The following is a 26,456-nucleotide window of genomic DNA, read 5'->3' as shown; positions in this document are numbered from 1 at the left end:
GATCAACCCATAAATACTCTTTCTATTATCAGAAAAGATACCGATGTTTTTACGCAGCAAATTAGTAGGCCTCGTAGCAAATTGATAATAAAACCATATTAACTAAACATTTATGTTTATTTAGGTAATAGAATTAAAATTACAGCACTCTGACATTTTATAAAAATATTACGAACAAAAGTGGGATTTTTTTTTACATTTTGCGATGCTACTTCGTAAACAGCTACAACTAATGCTTGGAATTTGGTAAGGTTTAAGAAATTGTATTAAGATAGCAAGATCGTTTGATAAATTAATTTTGTTTAAGAATACAAGGTTCGTGACACCAGTACGCTACTATATTTATGTTATCCCTAGGGTATCACAAAACAAACGTAACCGGTTTCATATTAAAGAAATTTATTGAAGAAATTTATTAACTAAGGCATGTTGTAGCGATTTTACTAAAAGGTAATATAATATTGCTTCATGAAATAAGTTGAAGTCAGCATGTTTTTTAGAACATTGAACTCTGGGATAGTAATTTACAACGGTAAAGTATTTAATATACGTTAGTAAAAGTACAGGTCTAAAAAAATTATATATTATAAAATTTATCATTTATTGAATTGCTGACATAAAAAACATTGCCAAAAAGTGAGAATTTCGTCATTTACAATATGAAATTTAACAATAATTAGGCATTGTCAAAGAATGATTTACATGCACATTCTTGCGCATCAACATCACCTTCCCCTTCTCCAGTACTAGATACAGCATGTCTTAAAGCGTTCACTTGTGTGTTAAGGCCAAGTATGCGCAGTTGTGCTTGTTCGAAGTTTTCACTTAATCTCTTTATCTGGCACTGCATACGATTTTGCACCTGGAATAGCAAATATTTCATTAAGAGCTGATTCTTCAATCAATAGATAACTTAACTCAGAATAATTAACTCATAAACAGCATTCCTAACTACAACAACATCCGAAGCGTTACTTTATATAAGAGTAAATAGGCTTATCTATCGTGGGTTGTATAGCAATACAATATTTAATGTAAGTATTATTTATTTTATTTCAATAGATGTAAATATTGCCATTTGTAATACTAAATGGGCTATATAAATTAGTAACATAACGTGGTTTCGAGATAGGTATACAATACAAATCGTCTGTCAAATACTGTGAGTGGTTCGGTTCCGCCTGGCATACTTTTAATATTATCGTCAGCAAAACTAAGTTACATATTGGGCTGTTTAAATGTTAGCTTTTTATCATTCAATGGTCATTATATCATGGAACTCCCATTTCTGGCGGCGGTCCCATGACCGCACACATTTTTCCCAAAATATCTACTCAAAATCCTACAATATAATCTAAACTGAACATAATCTAAGCCGACGTTTTTCTTTCACCTGTGCCCAAACCTTAAGTAGTTAGTTTAGCATCATTAGACAGAGTTTTTGCAGTTGTTGTGTCGCTTCTAGACGTTTTTTTCTGTTTGATTTATAAAATACTCTAAGTTGGTACGTATAATGGACGCACGCGGATAAAGCAGCTCGCTTAGCACGGTTTCTTCTGGCTCGCTTTGCAAATATAATAAATATAGTAATATATATGCAAGTATAATATTCTAGGCTGAAATATTATTATTACTGAAATTAAACGTGTAACATATTACATAGGCTATGTTACACGTGGAAAATGTAGCTATCTACAAGTGAAAATTGTTAAAAAAGGTTAACAATTGTAAAAGGTTAAAATGTAACGGATAAGTTTATCACTTATCCGTTACATACAAGCATCCAAAAACAATATGTTCTCATTATAATATTGGTATATTACGCGGACCGCAGTCCGTGAAATGGCAGCGGAGGCAATAAATAGACCGGCTACACAATTATTTTGATATTTAGTTTCCTACTCCCTTTTTTTTTTCTACAGTACCTAATATGATTTATTGCCTATATCCTAAATTGGTTTAGTTATTTATAGACGATTACTCACTTCCTGTCTCTCTTTTTCTGAAGTTTTAACTTGTGCCCTTGTAGCTGCCAGTTGCCTTTCTAATTCACCTATCGTAGTCTGCATACACCTAAAATATAAAAGATGTTAAATAACATGTATAAAGTTGTAAGAAAGCATGTGGAAATCCCTACAAAAGAATTAAGATTTTAATAATTTTAGACCCGCTTTTTTTTTAGGTACATACACAGAGCAATTACGTCTATTAATAATAGACGCAATTTCACTGCAGAAGCAGTTTGTTTGCTCTATAGCATTATGTTTATTACTGAAGTTTACACCCAGATCAAATTATGCACTGCTATAGGTAAAATATATATTTTACACCAATTTTCACATTTTCGCTGATATAAAGTTTAACTTTAGGCAAAAGTTTCATACTGAGGAGATTTTAACGTCACTTGATGTACAGAAAGTCGAAACGAAAATGACACAAACTTTTAACAGCAATATCAAGAAAAGTTTGCTACAAAATATGACACTGAGATTTTATCGATTAACGTACCGGTTGCATGAGTTTTGAAATAGTGATTGAAACTACAAATTCATAATAAAACATAGCCCTATTAAAATATATTGGATTATGTGATGCTGATAAACGAGTAACTAAAAGTGTAACACATTGTAATAATTATTAAAATCAAAATGGAACATCTATTAATTACAAAGACAGAAACGCCTCCCATAGTACTGTAACATTCCGTATTTAGTAGTAGTTAGGGCTTCGGCGGACTGCTTTTCTGGGGGCCGAGTTGGATCCCCGGCACGCACTCTCTAACTTTTCGGTTACATGCTTTTTTAATTTAAACACTAAATTATAATTTGCTTTAACAGTAAAGAAAAACATCGAGAGAAAACTTTGACGCCTGAGAGTTCTACATACCTATTATCCGAAAAGGCGTATGCATTCTGACACGCACTTAGCCAGCGTGGTGGCGGCTATATTATACGGCTTAAACCTGGTCCTTGGCCGGTAATGACTAGGTGATAATGATAAGCGAAAGTTTCATAAACTACTGGTAAAAGTGTTACTAAATACTAGCCCTATTTTCCCACATGGTTTGATGAAGGAATTTAATGAAAAAATATTAAAAAATACTTACTTTCGCAATGTTTCCGTGCGCTCGTTGGCACGTTGCAGTGCCCGGGAAGCTTCGTCGCGAGCTCTATCTAGTTCTCCACCCAGCTGTGCACATTCGTGCATCTTCTCTTGCAGACGCTTTTCATTTGCAAGTACGGATTCCTCCATCCGTATCATATTAGCTCTGTTAATAATAAAAATCAATACAAACTGATTTAATATTTAACTTTTATAAACAATGAACAGAGTGAGAACTGAGGAGTGTACGGATAACTTACGCAGAATAATTCCAATCCCGCTATTATATCTGATTTAGCCCCAGACCACTGTAGGTTCTACAACTCTATTAGCTTCTTTAAGTTTAAGTTAATCTTTTTAACAGTCAGTAAAGAAAAATTATAACCATATGAAAACCATTTAGAATATCTAATTATTTATCTACAATTGTATATTTGATCATTCGACATTAATATAAATTAACTGTCGAATTCTATGATCGTACCCAGCAGACTCAATACGAGTATTATAATAAGTCACAAACACTTTATTAAAACAAAATTGACCTGACAACATACCCGTAAAAAATCATATGAAAAAATGATCAATAAATTAAAGATCAACAAGGTACGGGTGATGAAAACGGATTCACAGTAACTAATAGAAGTAGTTGGAAATTCGATAAATAAAATCCTCCAGCGATTAGTTCACGAGAACCCAATACCAGAACTGTCACACAGAATGTAGTATTGTGCTTAGAAAAAAGCTGACGATAATTCAGTGTAGTTAGAAAGCCTAATTTAAGGCGGAGCAAATAATTGTTATCCAAGGGAAGTCCCCAGGTATTAAGGAATGCCAACTGAATGACAGATAACGTAGCGCTTGGTGGGCAGATGACATAAAGTGTCGCAAGACCCTATTTTATTTATATTATTTTTAATTTATTTATTCTATATCTATAAATGATCTTTCTAGGACTTCCCTGCAAAAAACCTGTCCAGCAAGTAACGTCCATTGTAAAGTGATTATATAACTATAATAGCAAAATTTAACTTACTTGAGGCGCTCAATTTCATTTTTATGAGACATATTAATTTCTGAGAGTTGCGTAATTCTTTGTTGTAATAGTGCAATTTGTTTTTCTTCGCCACCTCTTTCTGGGCCTTTTTCTGGTGGCTTTATACTGTTATGTAGGAGCGCGTGAACCTGAAATAAAAATTAATTACTAAGTAATAAACTGACTCCAAAATAGTATATTATGAGGTATGAAAAAAAAATTAAGCCACCTGGTCTATTATGTAAACTATTTTCATAGAAACAAAACGGACATAAATGAGTGATATCTGTACATCATATAGTCTGAGAAAAGTACAGAAATCCGTTTTGGGGATGTGTATATGCTTTTATAACAAAATACCGAAGGTAATATTAGATCTACCTTTACCTAAGTTTAAACAATGTATTACAACATATTTAATTAATCGTGGTTATTACAGGATGTATGAATTCCTTAACGACAAGGCTTGCAAGAAGGCCGCTTCATCCATCTCTCACAAGACAGAAAAATTCCAAAGATTGAGAAACTGTAAAATGATTTTGAAATGAGCAATCTGCTCTGAGTTTTTTGTCGGCTTTTTTTGGTAGAATCTGCCTTCCGAACCGGTGGCAAAATCACTACAAACAGATTCAATTGACGCTTCAAACCTGCTAATAAAGTAGGCCTACTTGAAATAAATGAAATTTGAATTTGAAATAATTATTAATTATTTACTTTTGATTCTTGAAAAACATTCAGGTTTATTTAATTAATAACAGTATGGAAGGAAAAAGATTTTTATGCGCCTACGTATTTGCGTGGCGACCCACACGCACAGCCAGTTTAAACATTAAATGTTTGCCCAGGCTCACCTTTTCTCGTGCACAATTCAGTTCTCTTGCTAGTTGTTCTGCATTATGCTCAGCTATAGCCTGCGACTGTTGAGCATCTTTCAGTCTTATCTGAGTTGCTTTCAAAAGATCAGGGATTGGAGCTAACTCTTGTAGTTTCTCTTGGAATTTGAGCTGAACATGAAATAGATTATTTTAGTTCATTTATTAATTACTACAAACATAGTTAAAAAACGTCAAAAAACTGGCTACATACTTTACAACCAAGTTTCAGTCAAACTTTTCTTAAACAAGCCTATATGCCTAAGACTTATGTAATCCTATTTTCAAATTTAACGCTCATATTTTTTTATTAATATTTTCACTAAACGAATGCTTATGTTTCAAATGAATTGAGAGATATCTTTAAAATACCATGTTGTAAGAGTAATGCCATCATATTTTTCAGGATGGATTCGCATTTAAATGGCTAGTTTCAAGATAGATTCGTAAGCATCAATTCTCCTTATTACTTGAATTATTCAACTTTTGCATTTTTGTATTTATATGCTTACAAGCCTACGCCTAATTTTACATTTCAAACGATTCATCTAAACTTCAACAAATAATACAGTATCTCGTAAGCTTCTTAACACAACTAATTGCAAACGTAATCAACAGCGGCGTGGCACCAAAAAATATGCCTTAGGTTATTATATAGCTTCGCATAGCATCATATCCAAGCAATTGATCACCATCTATGGCAGTCTCTGACTGACGATGTATATGTATGATAAAAACGAACCTACTTACACGAATGGAAATATGATGCTGATAAACGTAGTATTACCCCACGTTACCTTAACTCTTTGTATCTCAAGATTAATCTGTTCACTGATCCTAGAATTATCCATATCCATCATGTCCATTTGCCTCCGCTGTTCTTCAACTAACTGCTGAGCTTGAAGATACTGAAAATTAAGGACGCCGTTATACGAACTCTTATAGATATAAATATTCACTTTAATAAATATAAATAATAAGCTATAGGAGGTAATTGGTATTTTTGTGTTCTATTATTAGAGTTTCATATGTTCTTTATAGACCTATTTAATACGAGAAGCACCAATTCAAACAAACTCATTTAGAAATATATAAACTATCAGTTACCCATGAATTCATCTATGTTTTCCTGATTTCACATGAGGTTATGGAACGTTATTGCAGAAATCAATAAGTTTATACTACCATACATATCATTTTGAAACGTAACTGAAGGTAATTGCAAACAAATGGTTTAATTCCCATTACTATTATCCAATAGACCCTAAGTGCCTGAAATGCGGCCGGGCGCATGTATAACCTTAGCTAACTCAAACACTTTATTTACAATAAATCGAAGGGCTAAAATGCGCGCCATATGATAAGTATGCCGACCATTTTCACGATCTATTTGTTGCCGTGACAACCGTGTTGATTTTGCCGTTACGTTTGCCGTTGTTGATTTACACATTTCAGTTTGCTCTTTAAGAAAAGTATAGAAGGCGAAATATTATTTCAAACATTCCATGACAGTTCGTAGTAAATACATACTACTATTTATTTAATAAAAATACGAAAGTGTGTTTGTTTGTATAACCTTGACACGATAATCTTGCAATTGATTATTCTGTTCTTTCATTAGCAATCTCAACTCATCGATTTCTTCTCTTGCTTCCCTGTAGCATTGCTTTAGAGCTCTAACGTTGATCTCTTGTTCAAATGCTTGTTCCTTTGTACCCAGCGCCATATTAGTTTGTGTCGTTAAGCCTTCATACTTCATTTCCAGCTCTCTGAGCTTGTTTTGGACCTCTCTATGCTGACATCGTTCCTTTTCTAATTCTTCTTTCTTTTTAAGGAACTCTGTACGTAGTACTGCGCACTGTCATTATAATAAAATGCATTTAGCATATTTGTTTAAGTAATTATAAGCTTTGTTTATACACCACAGAAAGTCAAGTACATAAAAAAAGAGCGTAAATTTAAAGAAGTAGTATACAAAAAACGACCTTATCGCTTTACGAAGCGATAAGGACGTAGTGCCTGGCATTCTTTAATATAATATTATGATAATAGTAATTATTTCGCATGAAAAAATAATATTTTTTTACTATTTTACATCAATTATTTTAGTAACTATTTTGCTAATGCGTTTACCTATTAAGAGATCAATACATTTAATTAGTATTTTTTTTTCTTAGAATATGTATTCAATAAATATAAAATAAAATAAAGTTTCATAAACTCTAATGTACTGAAAGTACCTATATATTGTAGGTTCTTAAATACGTGAAAGAATACAAAATTTACACAAATTTAAAACTATCAAATATAAGTAAGTAAAGGAAGTTCCGTTACGCTTAGTGTATTGAAATGCATCAACTTGCCTCGGTGACTTTGGTCTTAAAATTTTCTTCAGTCTGACGGAGCTGAATGGTAAGTTTCTGTACTTCTCTTTCCGCAGGAGTCTACGCAAAGAAAACTTTAAACACTTTCAGTATATAATACTTAAAGTCACTATAATGTGAGCTATATTTTATAAGCAAGAATAAGAGTGAGCGACGAAATGAAAAGAAATACTCTAGTAGGATTTCAAACAGGATCGCCGTATAAATATTCCAAAAAAATCAACTCGGCGATGTTAGGGAATAGAACACTGAACCTTTAATTACACGATGCAAATTTAAGCAATCGCGTTATAGACATCCGTAAGTTATCTCAAATATTCAATTCCCAGATGATAAACAAAATTGTAAATATAAAATAAACTTTCGCTATAGGTAAAATATTATTATCTAGTTGCTGGAGTACCCATTGCAGAGCGGTGATGATGCAATCATGTCGAGACTTGTCGAGTGGGCTGCTCTTCTAGAGAATTGGAGTTAGAAGGACGCGCTCCCATTTGTACTCGGATCGGAAAAAGTTACGTATTTCCAAGACCAAATATTTCTACGTTGATGTTATTGTCAATGTCTCACACTTTAGGTATAGTAAGTATCACCACTAGCCAATTAAGGTCCCATTGCATAGAGCATAGACCCACCACGTTGCTTCAATAAGGGTTGAAATAGATCAATATATCATAATATTATTCTTGACAATATTTCTGCCTTAATAGTTTTAACTTAAAAGATTCAGTGGGATTACCACTAACGAAAATTTTAAGTAAGTTTTCATAGTTTTTTTTTAGTTTTGAAATGAAATCAAAAAAAAATATTTAAGAGTTAACACTATTGATAATATAAAATTTTCTTAGTTACTAATTTACGATATTTCCGTAGAGGTAGGTAAATACACTTTATCAAAAATATTAACTTGACCCTATACCTACTGAATTCGACGACTAGAAATCATAAAAGATTGAAAGAACTGCAAAAGAAAACCTTGCGAATTGCTGCGTCGGATACTGAAAACTTGCAAATTGCTGAAATCGATTCCGGTCATATCACGGGTATTAATATAACTAAAAAGTGCACTAACCGGAGGAGCATTAGGATTGCATGGTGCAGGGCAAGGAGGACAGACTCCACACTGAAAAATATAAGAAGGCCATATAGATAGAGTTCAAATCATGGACTACAATAAGAAAGTACATGATTTTGAAGCCCGTGATGACGGCTATCAGAATAAAGCTGCCACCACCCCTCCTCTTGCCGCGGGTTACTTACGAGGTGGAGATGGTGGTGGGGGACTATCCGAGATGCTACACCTAGCATCTACGACAATCACCAACCCATCTTCCACGCGATGGTAACCAACCGCATTTAGATATGCCTTTAGTATGATACTAAAGGCATACCTAAATGTTTTTGGTGATTCTTGCATTATACTCGTAGAACATTAAGATCCCTGCTTTATACCGGAGTCCCCGACTTCTACGCTGTGCTCCGTAAGAGAATTGGGAGTTTCTGGGAAATCGTTGTAAATTCCAATAATAAGCTCCTTAGAGTCGTCGCTCAGGCATCCCCTGACAGCGTATTTATTAAACATTGGCGAAAAGTGCACCAGATTCCAAACACGAAGTAATATAAAATAGTTGGATTTTATTTTTAATTTTAATTGAATATTAGTTTATTTTTTAATTGAAATTTAATTTATTCTAATTTTTAATTCTAGATTTTAATTAATTACTGTTATGTTTTCTTTCTTTATTTATTTATTTTGTGTTAATTTTGTATATTATGGGTCCCCGACCTGAAATAAAATGATTTTATTTTATTTATTATTTATTTATACAAGCCAATAGGAGAGAGGGTACTTGAGAGCATAGTCCGACCACGCTGTTCCAAATCGGGTCGATAGACTTTAACAAATACTACCGCAGGTTATTTGTAACAACTGGGACCTCGCAATAACGTGTTCTTCGTGACACAAGGGTGAGCAGAGCCATTGATATGAATTTTTACATTGTTAGGCCAACTCGGGAATGAAACCAAGGGCCATCGAGAAAGATTACATACAAAGCCGCATTATCTAGACAAAGTAAGGCGCGTTCGTTTGAAGTGACATTTTTATCTGTTAAATTATGCTGGAAATGAGCATTCTCAAGGAATAGTAGATTGGAAAATGGTAGATTAGGTTTTCCAATTGACAATTTCTGATATTAAGTGATCTAAAAAATCAAAAGTGAACGCAAACTCTAGTTATTTCATAAGAAGACGATTTTTAGGAAAAAGGAAGTTCACCGCGGCATTTAGTTTGGAGTTCTAAAATTCTGGCTGTTCCCCGCAATTTTATCCTGGTTAAAGGTCAGTTGTCAAAATGTGATATTGGCAACGCGGATCTCATAGACCCTTCCCGTATATCCCGTAATAATATTTTCCACTATCGACCTCACTATGTGACCAAATTATTTTTTTTCAGAAAAATAATCCTTTTTTTTAAGAACGCCAAAGGACTGTCAAGTAAACTTTAATTTTGTAATGGTAGAAAGCCTGCTCATTGTAAGCCAATGTTTGAATAATTTTAGCTCAGGAAGCGAATAGAAAATCTCACCAAATAACTTAAATAGTCGAAATAGAATACAATTTTCATTGCTTTGATATTTAATTAAAGTCTGCGGGCGGTCAACTCAAAGGACAAGGCATGCGTATAATAAACTGATTGTGTGATAAATTTCATTCTTTGTGATCTCTCTGTGATCACATACTGGAATCCCGTATAATGAGACTTTCATCTTCTATTAAGACGTAACTCAAATCACAATTGAAGTAGGTATTTGAGCCATAATATAATAACAATATATTTTGTACAATAAACAAAGGTATTAAATACCTACTACAAAATTAAACTTATTTTCAAAAAAACGACTTCATAGATTGTGCTTTGAGAACTTTTTTTTTCTTATAATAATAATTAATCTCTAGAATTTCGTCGTCTACCTCCCGTTTTTACCTAATTTATTTTATATAAAACTTAAAGTGAAAATTTATATTTTTTTATAAAATATAATATCGCTCAATAAATAACTACATTCTTAAACGTGAAAAGTTGAATTCCATCCTCTAAATTATTTTAAAAAAAATATCATTGAAGATTCAACTATTCACGACGCTGCTGGCGGAATTGAGCGTGGTATAAAAACAACCAAAAATTCGTAAATACCGTAATGATAAAGTTTACTTAAGTAAAATGTTATTTATCATTACGGTAAGACAAATAATTAACTAACGACATCTGGGCAGACGTCAAAATGAATTACGTAACTTACAGCTCTCGTCATCGGCGGAACAGGTGGGCCACCAGACTGTAACACATGGAGATTTTTTAATTAATAAAAAAGAAAAAAAAAATTAGATATACAGGATTATGGTAAATAAAATCACTGACACGAAATAAAAAGAAAACAATAATAATGCAATGATTTTATAATGACACGCAGAAGACAAATCTTATAATAATATGAAAGACCTATGATTTCGGATGTCATAAAACTGGAAAAGATAAACTAGACAGTTGGTACAAAAATACAAAATAACTGACTTACTTAACCACTAGTTTATTACTAGTTACTACTTCTTGCCAAGAAAAGCTTCGGAGTAGGAACAACTAACCTAAAGAGATGTTATAAAGTCCTCACTAGAGCATCTTTTGATTTATAAGTAAAAAGTCTTCTTCTAGAGAGCTTATGCGGTTAGAGGCGCAAAGGTCTTTTTTGAAAACCGTATTTTTAATTAATAAAAAGTAAAATAAAGTGTATCGTGAAAGGGAAATCTCTGTAAGTATTTTTATTCTTAAAGGCCAGAAACTGAGGCAATTATAAAATAGGATACAAAATATGGATTCATCGATAGTTATCTTTACCTGTAAGCAATTGTATTTGAAAAATAGCCTGCGTGTGGTACCTACTATCCATATTGACTGTGAAGTAAGCTCGTTGAGTCTCTACCCTTCTAGCTCACCCAAGTTTGTCTTAATAATCCTGGCAAACGTTTTATGGCTCTGAGAGCTTATTGGGTAAACAATTTGACAATTCGAGAAATAAATTCAGTACACACTACGCAAACGCAATCGATAAGTTATCACACAAATTTGCACTGAAACTAGAGTATGAAAAATATGAAATAAAATGTCGCAGGTCAATTTTTATTGCCTAAGGGATGTTTGCGGACGCTAGACTGCGTAAAATAGCTTACGTGTCTATCTATCCATTGATAGATCTTATCAGTTTAAAGATAGGCATTGATATTCCAGTAAACTGTTTGATTTCTTGCGCAAAGAACTAGGACGGTCGTGAATTAAGATCGGTCAACATGTTCACTAGATTAATGGATCATTATGTATCTATCAATTTTCCTATTCGTAATTTAATTTTTGTTCTAAACTACGTATTATATCATAATAATATAGTAGCTAGGTATGCCAGGCACAAATGTATTTCCTCTCCTTCTTATATGCTGGTCTATTAGTATCATTATCTTCATCACATTTATCCACTACAAGGCAGGGAAGTCCTTACGGAATAAGAAGCGTTTACGCCGTAGTCCACCACGCTTGGAAAGTGCCGATTTGTGGACTTCACAAGCCCTTGACAATCTTATGGAGAACTCTCAGGCATGTTTGTATGTCACAATGTATTCCTTCGCCGTTACAGCAAATGGTATTTAATTGCTTAAATTAAAAGGCCCATAGCTCCGAAAAGTTACAAGTGCGTGAAGAGGATCAAACTCGGTTACCCTGTAAGGGAAGGCTGAGTGGCTAGGCTATCGCCAATTTGTACAAAGCTCTCAAATGTTCCTCCTTAATATAAAATGAAGAGTTCACGCTAAAGTGGATGCGACGTTAGTTAAAAAGAAAACAGCCACTGTTGCGTGGACACGTGATTTTGTTTGTAGGTATTACCTGTTGTTCAAAACATGAATTTTTGCCACCTCCACCTCGGCAAGCGCTACCTGCAGCTTTCACGTCGGCCATTTCTACGCGTATATTGCAGACTTGATGTTCCAGTTGTCCAAGTTGATTTTCCTGGAAAGAAAGCTAATTATTATATAAGAGTTCTATCATCAATATCCTCTGTCTATTAATAACCCAATGCTGGGCACACGCCTCCTTGTCTTATAAAAAAGACGGTAGTAGAACTTATACCCCCCACGCTACTTTAATGTGGATGGATTTTGCATTTATTATCACACAACAATGATTACCGAGACCGGCGGTTTATTTGGGTGTATCAGAAAACCCATCGCCGATACATGTGGACTATGTCCACGTGTTCAATCAGTGTAAATAATAAAGTAAGAAATCAAAACAAATGTTTAATTACCCCAGAAAATTTGAAAGCCCCCACATTATTTTCGAATCATGATGAAAAAAGCTTAAAAAAACACCCAAAAATAGGAATAGGAGTAAATAAATCTTTGTTTTTGTTTTATGTAATTTTTTTACGTCTTCTTCCCGGTCGGGAATAATTTAGAAAAACAAATATCTGTTAATTATCTACTGAGATCCCGTACACTCGGTAATTATCGCTCGCTCATTTTAATTAATTAAGAAGGAATTAACTTCTAAATGAAGGGTTATTTGTATTGTAACACAATGTTGAAAGAAATGTTACTTTAAAAAAGCAACGTCGACGGCAAAACAGAGACAGAATTACTAATTAACTTTTAATTGAATTCCCTCAAGCTAGATTCCTGATAAACAACAAGCAGTCGAGAAGTAAGTCGTGTTGATTTAAAAAAAAACAATTACTCAATAAGAACTGAACTGTGATAGCTCAGTTGACTACGTAATCAATATTTTTTATGTACCATCTTAATATGAAAACGTATTCTAATTTCCTAAACTTATAGACAACTATGCGGTTTACGAGTCACTGGATTGTTTCCGATAGATACTGACAAATCACTACTTACAAGATCCTTTGTTGAACTTTTATAATGATCAAGCTTTGTTAGCAATTCTTCGGCTTTATTTACATATATTTTTTCGCCGTCCTGTAAACATTTTAGTTATTTTTTTAAAAAACCCGTATTGTTTTCAAAGCTAGAAAATATATCTGCAGTTGACTTTTTAATAAGTAATAATTTTATGCCAACAGGTTAGTTATGCGGTTTGGCCTTTCCGAACCGACCGAATTATGACATATTACTGTCAATTCGGTTCCTGAAAGGAACAATCAGATGTCCAGTGCAGCTCGCACTTGCCAGTTTTTTTTGGTAAGACTTGAAACAACTTAAGGTGCGCTTGCCTAGAATATTCTTTCTATTCAATCTTGATTTGAAGAATACTATATTATATAGGTAACGATTCTCAATCTTCGCGGTGCATAATATATAAAATAAAAACGCAAACCATTCCAAAGCATTATTGGAACTTCGTAACGGAGAAGCGCATTTCAATGTATCACACTCAACTCACACTCTTTGGTCGTTCAAATTGATTGAGAGACAGGTGACTATTCAAACTAAGTCTCTGTCTCTAATAATATTTTGTATAGATAGAGACTCATCTGAGATGTTACTAGATTATAATAAAGACAAATTTTCCGGCAATCCACCATCAATCCTTGACTGCAATCTTACCCGGTGGTAAGTGTTAATGCAGTCTAAGATGGTAGCTGGCTAACCTGTTAGGGAGTACGGTAGTCACACCCCTACTTGGGGACATGGCACCGAAACACTAAATCTTCACTAAATCGTAATCTTTGTATAACTAGCCACGAGATCTAATTATCACTAACCTAGAGAAAATTTAGAAATTATAAATTGCCACAGCCGGAACCAAACCCGGGACCTCCTACTGAAATTCATAGCGCTCACTGTTGCGCCAGGGAGGTCGTCACTAGTCTGTTTATCTATTTATAGATCATAACCAAAAGAAAAGCATACCCGCGTATATATATCTGTTTCTTGGTGACATGGGGGGTCTTGTTGTATCACAGTCGCATCGCCCTTAACAAAACATATCAATCGTTAATAAACTACTAAAGACTACTCAATTCTCTCTCTACAAGGCTTACACACTTAAACTATGCCGAATCTCACTCTTCTTCGCACTCATATGCCGGGACAGGCATATTAACTAGCATTAAAATTTGTCTATTTGTTGCTATTTACTGTCCCAATAAAAAGCCACAAGCCTTTTTCATAGTACGAAGGTACGACAAGCTCGGACCTACGACTTTGCTTGATGCAAAGTCGTAGGTCCGAGCTTGTCAACGGAACTTAGCCGGTCAACGGAATTTAACGGTAAATTACTATCACATTTAGTCATAATAAACTAGACCGACGATTTAACGGGCTCCCCTAAGCACGGGGGTTGACAATGCCAATTTTCTCCCTCCGGGCTCGTATTAATTAACCCGAGCAAATTCTTGACAGGATAAACCTAATAGGTACCTAACAATTTCCTTTGCCACGGCTTGGAAATCGAATCCCAGATTCTAGTAACCATTGTGTGAATTTCTTATATAATTCGAACTGAAATTATGAAATCAGTAAATATAGACATATCATTATCATCATCATATCAACATCATCATAACACTTCAGGGCACGGGTCTCCCCCCACAATGAGGAGAGAGAGAGAATGAGGGTAAAGGCCGTGCGGATTGGTGGACTCCACACACTTTTGAGAACATTATCGAGAACTCTCAGGCGTGCAGGTGTCCTCACGATGCTTTCCTTCACCGTTGAACCGAGTGATATTATAATTAATTAAAACGTATGTGCGTTTTAAGTAATTAAAACTAAAAAATTAAAAAAGTTAGAGCTGCTTGTTGGGATTCGAACTCGGCCCCCGAAAGTGAAGACGAGCTCCCACGCACTGGGCTATCACCGCTTCATACATATACATAATGTTATCCATTTTTGAATAACCTTTTTTAAGTCTAGATTAGAAATGGTAAAATCATTCTAAACATTACCTCGGGATTATTTCTATTCAACCTCTCATGAAGCACTGAATTCTCTTTGTTCATTAATTTTAATTCGCCTTGAAGCCTCTTGATTTGGGCCCGACAGTTCTCTAAGTTTTGGTCCTTTATCACTAACTCCTTATATAGGATGTACCTAAAATTATTAATTCCGCTTACCTTGTTTAAACCTCTATCAATTTTTATTTTAGTTTCTAAAAATCATTTTGATGGTGGGATCAAGAATTGTTTTTGTAGTTGAAACTGAAAAGACGGCCATGACATTGACAGTTGACTTTCGGAAATTCCTTTTTTGTAAATATTATTTTTTGCACAAAAACAAAAAAAAGATCTTAATTGAAATATATAAATGGGTTTGAATTTGAAGTGTACCTCCCCTTTAACTGAGATAATTAATCATTTAGTCTTTTGTCAAAATTGTGATTGTTCCCGTGAAAAAGAGACACATGACAAATGAATATTCATCATAATATCGGTGTGAGATGAGAAGGGCCATAGTCCACTAAGTTGGTCAGGTGCGAATTGAAAGACTTCAGTTTTTGAATACTATGGAGAGCTTACAAGAATGCAGGTTTCCTCACGATGTTTTCCTTCGCCATTAAAGCAAGTGATATTTCATTCACAAACATAACTTAGAAAAGTTAGAGGACCGTGCTTGGGCACACTCCCGAATGTGAAGGTGAAGTTCTAAACCACAACCGCAATTAATAACAATTTCACTAGGCTATAACCACTTGTGATATTATCATTAACTGGGCATGAGTCAATAATAACTAATAATATTATTAATCTTATATCTTTAAACGAGCAATTCTTGTATCAATATAATTGGAATCTCGGAATCGGCTCCAACGATTCGGGACAACATACGAATATTTTTTTAAGTTAGCTCATTCGCGGACGAAGTCGCGCGGGTCCGCTATTTATATTAATAGTCTGTGGTAAATACAAGACCAAAACCTCTTGACTTCTAAATCTGCATTATCCGCAACCAACTTCTCTTGCATATCGTAACTCTCGTTCAATTTCCGTGTAAGATCGATTTCCTAAAAAACACAGAAATTGCGTTGAGAAATTAGTCTTTAAAATATTGCTGGGTAAAATTATATATGAAAAATCAAATGAGCACTTTGTGCTATTTTTATTATCATCTAATCCTCAATGCATTTTAAAGAATGGCTATAATGACGTAGACACACCCAAAAATAATTCACTTTTAGTTTGTTTTCATGGGTCATATTGCAGCAAAATGAAGATGTGAGATGGTGTTAACAAAAATAAGCTTCTTCTTAGACTAGGGAGCGTTTGGAAACCTCGTAGCTTTAGTTTTAGGTTCACGAATGTAGATGTCGCCATCACTACTATATAGAAATATTTGACTTTGACTTTGACTTCGAAGAAAATCCAAAAAGACGAACTTAATGCCTTATAGCTATTTGCCATTATTTAGCCTTGGTTGATATAGACGAAGTTTTCTGAGAACGAACTTACTTAACTTACTTAAACTAAGTTAAGTAAGAAAGCAAAACAAAAAATACAACAAAATTATATTGAAATATTTTATGAATGAATATTTTACCAAATAGATCGATCACCTACATTAATAAGCATGTCTTGGTTTCGAATCTTGAAATGGGTTAAGAATTGTTGAATATTTGGTTTTTCTGTTAATAATTCTCAGTACCGTTGTTTAAAAATCGGATGACTGGTAGTCCGCCCCATTCCTCGGAGAGCACGTACAGCTATCGGTCTCAGTTATTATCTTTCTATATCTTTACTCTATAATCTTCATTGGCACGCATTAAGTCTACTTAGGTATAGGTAAAAACGTGTCAAAAATCATCACCTTAACTACTACTACTTTAAAATAAAAAAAAGAATTATTAAAATCGGTTCAAATTCGACCGAGCTATGAAGTAAAATTGATAAAAATTTTCTTCCCGTTTCCCGGAAGAAGCTTATTGTTTATCGGGATAAAAAGTATCTTATATGTTAACCAGGAATACCAGCTACCACTATACCAAATTTTATTTAAATCCGTTCAGTAGTTTTCACGTGATGCGATTTAATCGATTATAAAGCATCCTCCGGTTAAAAAGTCATCTTCCCTTGACAGTTTTATTATAAGTATATAGATAGTAATGTTCTGATACGTTCTGTTCTGTTCTTCTACACTGGAGGGAAGGTGTTGACAACTTTATCCCTTTTTTGGCCAGACTTATATGCTGACCAAGATAACTGCCAGCTCTCCGACCAAAACGTGAATTTACGGAATCTATTTTTATGATACTGATCAAAATTGGAGAAGTTTATTTAAGTTTCATTATTTATCTATTTTATTCAGCCAGTAAATGTAATTTCAATACCCAACAATATTATTTTAATCTCTCTTACAATTACTTAATAATAGCCCGCAGGCAAATCTTATCGTTTCCATTATATTATGTGGAATTGAATCTTCCAACCCCCATTAGTCTTTGATAAGGTATAAAAATAAAGATCGGGAATAAAATAACGTAGTCATGTCAAAATATAATTTGTAAAAAGACATGACTTGCATCGAAATATATGCAATTGTCTCTCGATTGTATTTACTCGTAGGTATTATGTAATGCCTCTGTAATAAAGTGGAAAATCATAGTAAGAATTTTCGTGAAGTGCAAGGACGTACAGACTTGCTTCTGATAGGTGGATCACAGAATGCTTCAGCATGGTTAACGGCTAATGGAGATAGAAGTACAGTCGAGTGGCTTTTTTTCAGTTCTTGTGGCATTGGTGAACCTATGGCAATATCAATCGTTAGTAGTTAGATTGTCGGTAGCGTTACGGAAAAGGCTGGAAATATCAAAAATTTATTTAATATTAGTTCCAGTCGTACTCGTATTTTAAACCAAGCTGCGCCCAGCGATTTCATCAGTGTTAATTGGGGGGCCAGGTATCTTACTCATTGACGTTAACTTCCCTCCGCATTGCGCATTCCAATATGTCTCTTTGTTTGTTGTGTTTGTCTTATTTTTAACGTACTTTTTTTTATTCCACTACATGTTAGCACTATACTGCAATCTCACCTGATGGTAAATGATGATACAGCCCTAGATGCTAACGGGCTAACCTGTAAGGGGTATGGCAGCTATATTTAACGCACACCCCTAATCAGTTTCTACGCCACATCGTCTTGGAATGTTCAATCACTTAGCAGCACGTCTTTGTCGGTAGGGTGGTAACTAGCCATGGCCGACACCAGACCAGACAAGAGAACATTCAGAAATTTATAATTCTCAAATTCCCTGCTGGTAATTGAACTTGGGACCTCAAACTTAAAACCACACCGCCCACCTCTGCGCCTGGTCACAGATTACTAAAACACCATAATAAAGATTATGTATACAATTAATATTAAAACAATAATTGACATACACTTTCCCGAGCATACCTTTAGGTACTATATACGCGTGTACCACATAAACTACTTCGAATTATGATCATTTCTAATAAGTAAGTCTTTTAAAAAACCTGATATTATTTTGTCATAATACAATATTACTTTCATATATACTCTTACAAATGTGTTCCAATCGGGGATTTACTTCGACGTTTGAATTTTTCAATTTTAAAACTTGCGTTCCAACCAACTTTTGAATGTTTTTAGTAAGTCGGTCGAATCGTTCCATCTCACGAAGGAGTAATTCATTCCGTTCTCTCAATTCCTTCATGTCGGCTTCCGTTAGATTGGGCTTCTGAAAATGTTACCAACTTTTCATATTATTGTACTGTTTGCTGAAGTCAGACGTTTATTGATGAGTTTCAATTTCCATACAATTATTTCACCTACGTGCACAAACCTTTTGTATTTCAAGCAGTCTTACTCTAGAGTCTCGTATAATTCGGGCACTTTTTCGGGTTTCTCTATGTATGTCACGTATGTCCTTTAGAAGCGGATCCTCCATGTCTTTTGGAGACGGCGAAGCTGGGATTAGAAATAGCATCGGTATAATTATATATATATATCTTTATCAACGCATTACCGGCCCACTACAAGAAACACACGAGTCTTCTATCAGAATGGAAAGGGTTTAAACCCCTTTTCGACCAGCCTTCTGATATGCCAATTGGTGACTGCACATCCACAACATAATGAAGAATTCACAAGCATGCAGATTTCTGGTTAGGTCAGGTTATGAAATTTGTTTTCCTTCATCGTTAACAAATGATATTTAATAGAAAACGTCCTAACGTTTTCTATTAACCATTTAGGGTGTGTTCGTTCTCGGTCCCACTGAAGCGAGGCCGATGTCCAGTGGGAAGCTTGAGGATAGGCATTATAAGAGTTATAAAAAGCGTAACCTTAAGTACTTATAACTCGTATCTACTAGAGATTTTCTTCATTTCATATCATCTGTATACCCAGTGCATACCCTCTATGCACGCCCTATGCACTGGATATCGGCCTCCATTTCGGTGGGACTGAGCCGATACCAAAGCACGAAGCTATGACTGTTTTTTTATCAATTATCGGTAAATCAAGAATGTGTGAGTACTCAGCTTCTTTTTCATTCAAAAGATGAATTTAAATTGACTATTTATTACGTGTATAACTTACTTACAATTGCTGCGGGTACTAAAGAAAAATTAAAACTCCATTAATAGCGACGTCAAAAACAATTCCAGTAGCTCATATTAAAAACACTGTAGGTACCTACGGATAACGGCGTTGCGTTGGAAACAGAATTGCTTCGAACAGTGGCTATTTTAGTTGGTTACAATAACTTTAAATTATTTTTTCTGCAGAGTTTTCGATCTCCAATTACCCTTTTATAATGAACAACATAACATTTTTGTACACTATAATATTCGAAAGAAAAGTAAATTGAAAATTTTAATTAACGTGCACATGACAGGGTTTCTCAATACCTACTGAAATTTTAACGTGTTGATAAATAAACGTTATTATTGCAAAATTATTGACTTACGTGATCTTGAATTCTGAAAATAAGTGAAAAATAATGTAATGGTAACAATGTTATTATCTACTAATTTAGTTAGAAAATATAGATAAGAAATATGAAATTCCAAGCAAATTTTTCGCTTTAATAAGATTGTATAAAGATATCAAATAAAAATCTGAAGAGAAAAACATCTTTGTCAAGCAAAATTCTTCATTATTTTCTTTAATTTACCTTGGACACGTGCAGTCGACCACAACATTTCATGGATTTATCATTTTTCCAAATTCCCACTAACTTGTGGCCATCGTGGCATTCTCTTGATTTCAATTCCAACTTATTGTTTTTATTAACCAAATGGGCACACCGTTGCATACTATCTGATATGGAGTGCCGGTCGTCACCATGAGCTGATATATCTTTTTCAAGAAGAGAAAGTTCTTCAGTTTTCTGATTTCTTCGGATCTTGAATCAGACAAGTATAAAAAAAAATCAATATGACAAATACCTATATAATTTAATATTAATGTTCCCTTAATGAGACTTTAAAAACCAAGATTGAAATGTGGGAAAACTCGGTGGATTTACATAAATGAAAGGAAGAAACAATTAAAAATCTAAAGCGTTGAGAGAATATATTCTGCGTAAATTTTCCATGGAGATTCCAGGTCAGTTTCTTCATATAACCTTAATATTTATATATTTATATATTATATTTTAGAGTTAAAAGAAATACAAATATATATTAAGGTTATATTATATTATGATTAATTTCTTGGATAGCTAGATACATACAGTTAACAACTTTGTTTCTGAAGCTGGATTGACGTCGCGTGGTGATCTAAAGCAGCATTCAAGAATCTCCTGATGATTTGGCTTTTTGGGATTGCTCCAAAATTTTGGTAAATTATGAAACTTCGGGTTATTCAGCCCAATCGAAGTGCAGCTTCTAGGAGATTCGCGCAAGGATCGCTTTTTGAGATGGGCCTTTGTAGACTGTAATATTCGTAATGGAATCATATTTTGAATAGCCAAGGGTTTTTCCTTTCAAAGGATATCATAGGTACATATTGATATAATCCTATGAAGAATGCTTTTAGTTTTATGATTTATTGTTCATTGATTTTATCTATTGTACTTATTGACTCCTAGGTATGAAATAATTTAACTGTTTTTGTCAGTTACCGTTTATGTATTTAATATTTTTTTGTGACAAATATATACGCTTGTACTATCACCATGGTCACCATAAATGTCCCACAGTTGGGTATTGGTGTTTTATCTTATACGAGATGAGATTTTTGTACCATACCTGCTTTTCGTTGTTATTTTGGCTGGTGAGCTTTAACGATTATAATCACTTAAGTATTAGTATATTAATAATAATCGGGACCGGAGATAAGAGCTTAGCGTCCCCTCCGAGGCACAGGGATAAACAACGACTATCTTACATCCAGACTGCTTCAAATAATTTCTTGCGACAAAAAACCTCAAACATTATACTACTTAACATTCTATCTTCCCTTGTTCCATGTTAAGTGGGGTCTACAGAACAAGTCTTCTTCAAACTCGGAAAAGAAAGTATTTGGTAATTTATCTTGCTATATAGCTGGTGAAGCAGAGGCCTTCATATTACAATGAGTCTGATGCGAAGTAGAACTTCTTCGAGAGGGTCTCAAAAAATATCATGCGGATGCTCAGAGTATTGGGAGCCAGTTTGATTTTGCGATATAAAGTTTTACCCTAACCCCTTTGAACCAAAGTAGAGGTCAGTCAGAAAAAACGGAACCGACAAGTCTGTCTTCAAATTTTTACTTTTGAAGAAGACAACTTGTGTCGACCCTACATAACGTGGAAAAACATGTTCGAGGTTTTTCTGTCTAGAAATTCTCAGTAGCAAGTAAAACATAATAAAGTCTTTGTATTCACAATAAAATAAAATTCAACATTATTTTTATATCCAACAAACGATTTCTATGTCATTTCTTATTTTCTTTGTACTTATATGATGAAATGATAACTATAATTGGCCGTAGTTATGCGAAAACGTTCCAGTTCACAGTGATTCCAATCGGGCTAAATTTTAATTACACGTTTAATTTTTCTGTTTTACCATATGTTTCTGAGATGGAACCCATATTGAGAAGAATAAATATAGAAATATGAGATCAGAATGGTGATAGCTTTGTGGTTAAATCTTCGCCTACCTTTAAGGACACTGAGATATGCGCCTATTTAATTAAATTCATTTAATATCTCTTTCTTTAACACTATTTAAACATCAAGAGGAAACCTACATGCCTGAGAGTTCTCCATTGAATTCTTAAACCCTTTTCTTTCTAAGAAACGTCTGGGCCGGTAATGGATTGATACATGGGCGTACACATTTCCTGTTCTAGGGAGGGAGTAAGTGAGATTTTATTTCTAACTCAGATCGTCCGCGGCTGTTTTGTGAATTTTTTTTAGTCGGCCGTATAAAATCGATCATCAGAACTTAAACAATACTTAAATGATTCACGGTATCAAAAAAAGTTAGACGAGTCTCTTTAGCTCCATTTTGTGTAACTTAATTGTAATTCGGATTTTTTTCACATACTTAAATAATTGATTGGTGGAGGTTACTTTTGATTTGTTATCATACCCTTTTGAATATGTGAAAAGAGAAATGTGGTCTTTGTATTTATTCTTTTGACTTCCACAAAAATATTTTACACACGCGCCACAAAAGAGGACAAATTTTAATGAAATGTTTACTACATTTTATTATTATGTGAACATCAAACATTCATGGCACACATGATTTGATCAAAGAAAGTTGTGTCAATATTTTTTTTTATTCTTTAAAAAAAAATTTTGCATGCCACTGATTGATCCATAAAGTTTTTAGATATCTGTTGCACGTATTATGTTTTCATTTTAACAGTGATTTCACTCTCTTATTTCAATATAACTCCGGTGGCCTCAAGGCGACGATGTTACTTAATACACTAAATAGTTTAAGAAATATGTACATAACAATTCAGTTTTTTCTGGTACTGTTCGCAAAACTCAAATGATGGATTGCAGGAAAAGATTGATCGATTTAAAATCTACACCACACAACATTACATTTATATACCTAATTAAAGTGTTTGTTTGGTATATTAGGTATATACCCAAATTTTCTTTTGAAGTTATACTTCTTTTGGCACGTTAGGGAAAAATGATGAGAGTAAATTTTTAAGACGCGCGCGCACACCGTCACAAAAAACTAAAACCCCGAAGTTAGCCATAGTCAACATTTTTGTTTTACAAAAAAAGGTTTGACAGTGTACAATTTCAATTGTTAAACTCTGGTGTTTTAATTGATTCAATTGTACAAAAAACACAAACTTTAATTGTGAGTGAAACTTGTCCGATAATGAGATAACTAGATAATGCGTTATAGTATAATATTTTGTATTAAAAACCCTTATTTTTAGTGTTGGTGTACTTTTTTCTACAAACGTAGAATAACGCGAAAGATAAAATTTGGTTACGCCAAAGAAGTGTAACTTCTAACGCGTGTGGATAAGTACACACGCGTGTTTTATTCTTAGGTTACACGGCTATAGCATACAATATAAAATTCAGCTTCCTTGCTACGTTTGCGTCCGCAAAATTCGAAAAGTAGTCCATAGATTGGCATGCAATTCTTACAGAATATTGCATTGCTATCCTTAAAAGTGTTTTTATTACTTGAACGGGAAATTCTAAGCGTTTCCAATAAAAGACTTTGCCACAGCGGAGCTTGGCCTGGTTCAGCTATATGAAATCGAACGATCTGTTTGAATTCTAAATAACGACATCTTGTAACACGTCGTTGCTTATATTAAATACCCAAAGTAAATAAAGGAAAATAGGAGATGAAATTTCGAATGGAAAAATTTGTAGGCAAAGAAAACTTAAATTAGAAATTCATTTAGAAAGCGTCCACGTGGCATTTTAGATCATGTTTTCGTTTAAGTCGTTATGGATCGTATCCGGTCATGTGAAGCTTATATATTCGAGTTGACAGCGTGACTCATCTACATAACCCTGAGCGTCATCTCTTATACAGTGTCTTTCTCATTACACGGAGAAACAAGCACTCACTTTAGCTAGTGACGCAGATGCAAATTATTCTGCCACCATGCAAGCGCCCCTACTGAGTCCCTTTATTACACGCCCACGTAGGTCTCATTTGTCCCACGGAGGAATATGTTTAATGGTGTATCATAATTCCGTATTTGCGTAGCGTTCGAAGTTTTTTTTTCAATTCCAAATGACATATTAACAATTATTATCTTTACTGCAATTTAACCTGGAGTTAATTTTTGATGGAAGTCTAAGATGGTAGCAGCCTTATATATATTAGAGTTATAAAATAAATATTTAAAGCATATTTTAGAAGTAGTAGAGTTTTTTGTGACGGGGAAGCCAACATTTTTTCAGCATTCCTTTGTTTTGGTCTGAAGGGCGTGGACGCCTTAGATGGTGGCAGTTTCTATGACGTGTCCCTTGCCTGCCCTACGAATTGTTGCTGTAAGTATTTATAGTCGGTCTTTTCTATTGGCATGTGGTCCATCCATGGCATGCTTGGTCTACCTCAACTATTACCATAAAATAGCGACCATACTTCCCAATAGCTTGGCGCCTAGACTTTATTGGTAGGGTCGTAACTGGCCAAGGCTTAATTTTTCACAAATAAAGCATTTTGCATTTGTACAAATAAACCAAATACAGCTAGTCTACACATTGGTGATCTTGGGCAAATACCTATAGCAAAATCAAGAATACGCTACGCCGAGTGAGGTTCTGCAATAACACAATAAAAATGTATAGCGCTGCTTCGGAATACCCCGCTGACACTTGCGGCCGGAACCAAACTATTTCATATTCAAGATATGTTTTATGTATTCACGACTTCATTTATTAAAAATGTTACGAAAATCTTTTAATAAACCATCAATCACTAAGTTGAAATACCGAACAATCTTTAATATCGCGATATCAGTTTGCATTACGAGTTCATAAATACCTCCTAGGTCTAATGGTAGCCTGTTAAAATTTGGATCGCGAAGTTCTGTTTTCGATTACCGAGCCCGCCAAGTATTTCCAGATATTCTATGTATTTTTCTGTGCATTCTTAGTGTATTTTGATTAAGACGTTAGAATTGCTAGATTAGGCACTGGCCTATTAAGTGGTAAATTCTTACCGTCCCGGTAATTTGAAAGAAGAAATTAGTGGTGTCCAGCCCCGGGCCTTGGAGAGCACGTTAATTCGTTAGTCATGTTTATTATCCATCACGTATAATAATATCTAAACGTAAATAATAATCATATCTATTATATATAATAATAATAATATCACGTATAATAATATCTATCTGCATTCCGCACTTGGCCAGCGTGGTGGACTACGGCCAAAAGCCTTTGCACTCAAAGAGGGGCCCTGTAACGGGCTTGTAAAGGTTTAAGGTTGAAAACACTCTAAAACCATATACCCTATAAGAGATGATACAGCCGTGGGTCAGTAATAATAATAGGTCAATTAGGGAATATGGTTATCGCCACTACCATGTAATTCTCATCTAATGTACGCATCAAAAGTACCACCTATTGGACTACTTGAATAAAGATTCTTTGACTTTGATTATGAGAATGAATCATTCAACATTCGTCATTTATTTGGATGCATACATAAGGGTACTGGGTACATACTAATAAAGTGCATTGAAAAAAATATAAAAGTTTGGTTGTTTGTGTAACTTAAATATACAAAAACTTATTATGTAGTAGAATTCTTATTTTTCTTCTGATAGCATTTTTTTACATAATTTAAAAAAGGTAGAAGAAAATACCAACTAGAAAATGTTAGTATTTGAGAAAAATTATAACAAAATTAGAGCTTTCATAAAGCAAAGTTCCTTTAACTTTTTATGGTATGCCAGGAAGGTGTAGCAAGAATATTCTAAAAAGCATTCCTACACAAAGGAGTAGAGTTATTTTTCATCGTTTTAAAATTGAAATTTTATTTATTATTTTGCTTGGCATGGCATCTTTAGAAGTACTCGTATGTAATAAACTAACTAATTACCTTCATTTCAAAAAGAAAGTCCCATAAATGAACACTATTTACACAATAACAAATA

At 34.0% G+C, this 26,456-nt stretch overlaps 1 protein-coding gene across 1 annotated transcript; it reads right to left on the bottom strand.

Annotated features, from left to right (window-relative positions):
- Positions 1-672: 672 nt before the first annotated feature.
- Positions 673-26,456, bottom strand: LOC120636205 (paramyosin-like). The gene is made up of 22 exons (XM_039907566.1): positions 26,402-26,456; positions 21,100-21,300; positions 20,539-20,769; positions 20,332-20,344; positions 19,204-19,328; positions 18,906-19,098; positions 18,033-18,142; positions 16,322-16,407; positions 15,353-15,497; positions 14,316-14,378; positions 13,341-13,421; positions 12,328-12,450; positions 10,697-10,732; positions 8,467-8,517; positions 7,374-7,454; positions 6,587-6,868; positions 5,808-5,918; positions 4,990-5,142; positions 4,139-4,287; positions 3,107-3,268; positions 1,986-2,073; positions 673-862 (listed from the first exon to the last, which is right to left on the bottom strand). Exons 1-22 carry the CDS (start codon positions 26,405-26,407, stop codon positions 677-679), a joined length of 2,676 nt encoding a protein of 891 aa, XP_039763500.1. The 5' UTR covers positions 26,408-26,456; the 3' UTR covers positions 673-676.

Source organism: Pararge aegeria, chromosome Z (genome assembly GCF_905163445.1).
Source record: "Pararge aegeria chromosome Z, ilParAegt1.1, whole genome shotgun sequence".
Lineage (NCBI taxonomy): Eukaryota > Metazoa > Arthropoda > Insecta > Lepidoptera > Nymphalidae > Pararge > Pararge aegeria.
The sequence above is the reverse complement of the archived record's forward strand: the minus strand, read 5'-3'. Positions and strand labels throughout refer to the sequence as shown.

What these genes read in the sequence shown, in the direction of transcription:
- LOC120636205 (XM_039907566.1), bottom strand. An exon ending in GCAGATTTAGAAGTCAAGAG is followed by an intron (nt 15,498 to 16,321) that starts GTTTTGGTCTTG and finishes TAATAATTTTAG; the next exon opens with GTACATCCTATATAAGGAGT. An exon ending in CAGAAAAAGAGAGACAGGAA is followed by an intron (nt 863 to 1,985) that starts GTGAGTAATCGT and finishes TTGCTATTCCAG; the next exon opens with GTGCAAAATCGTATGCAGTG.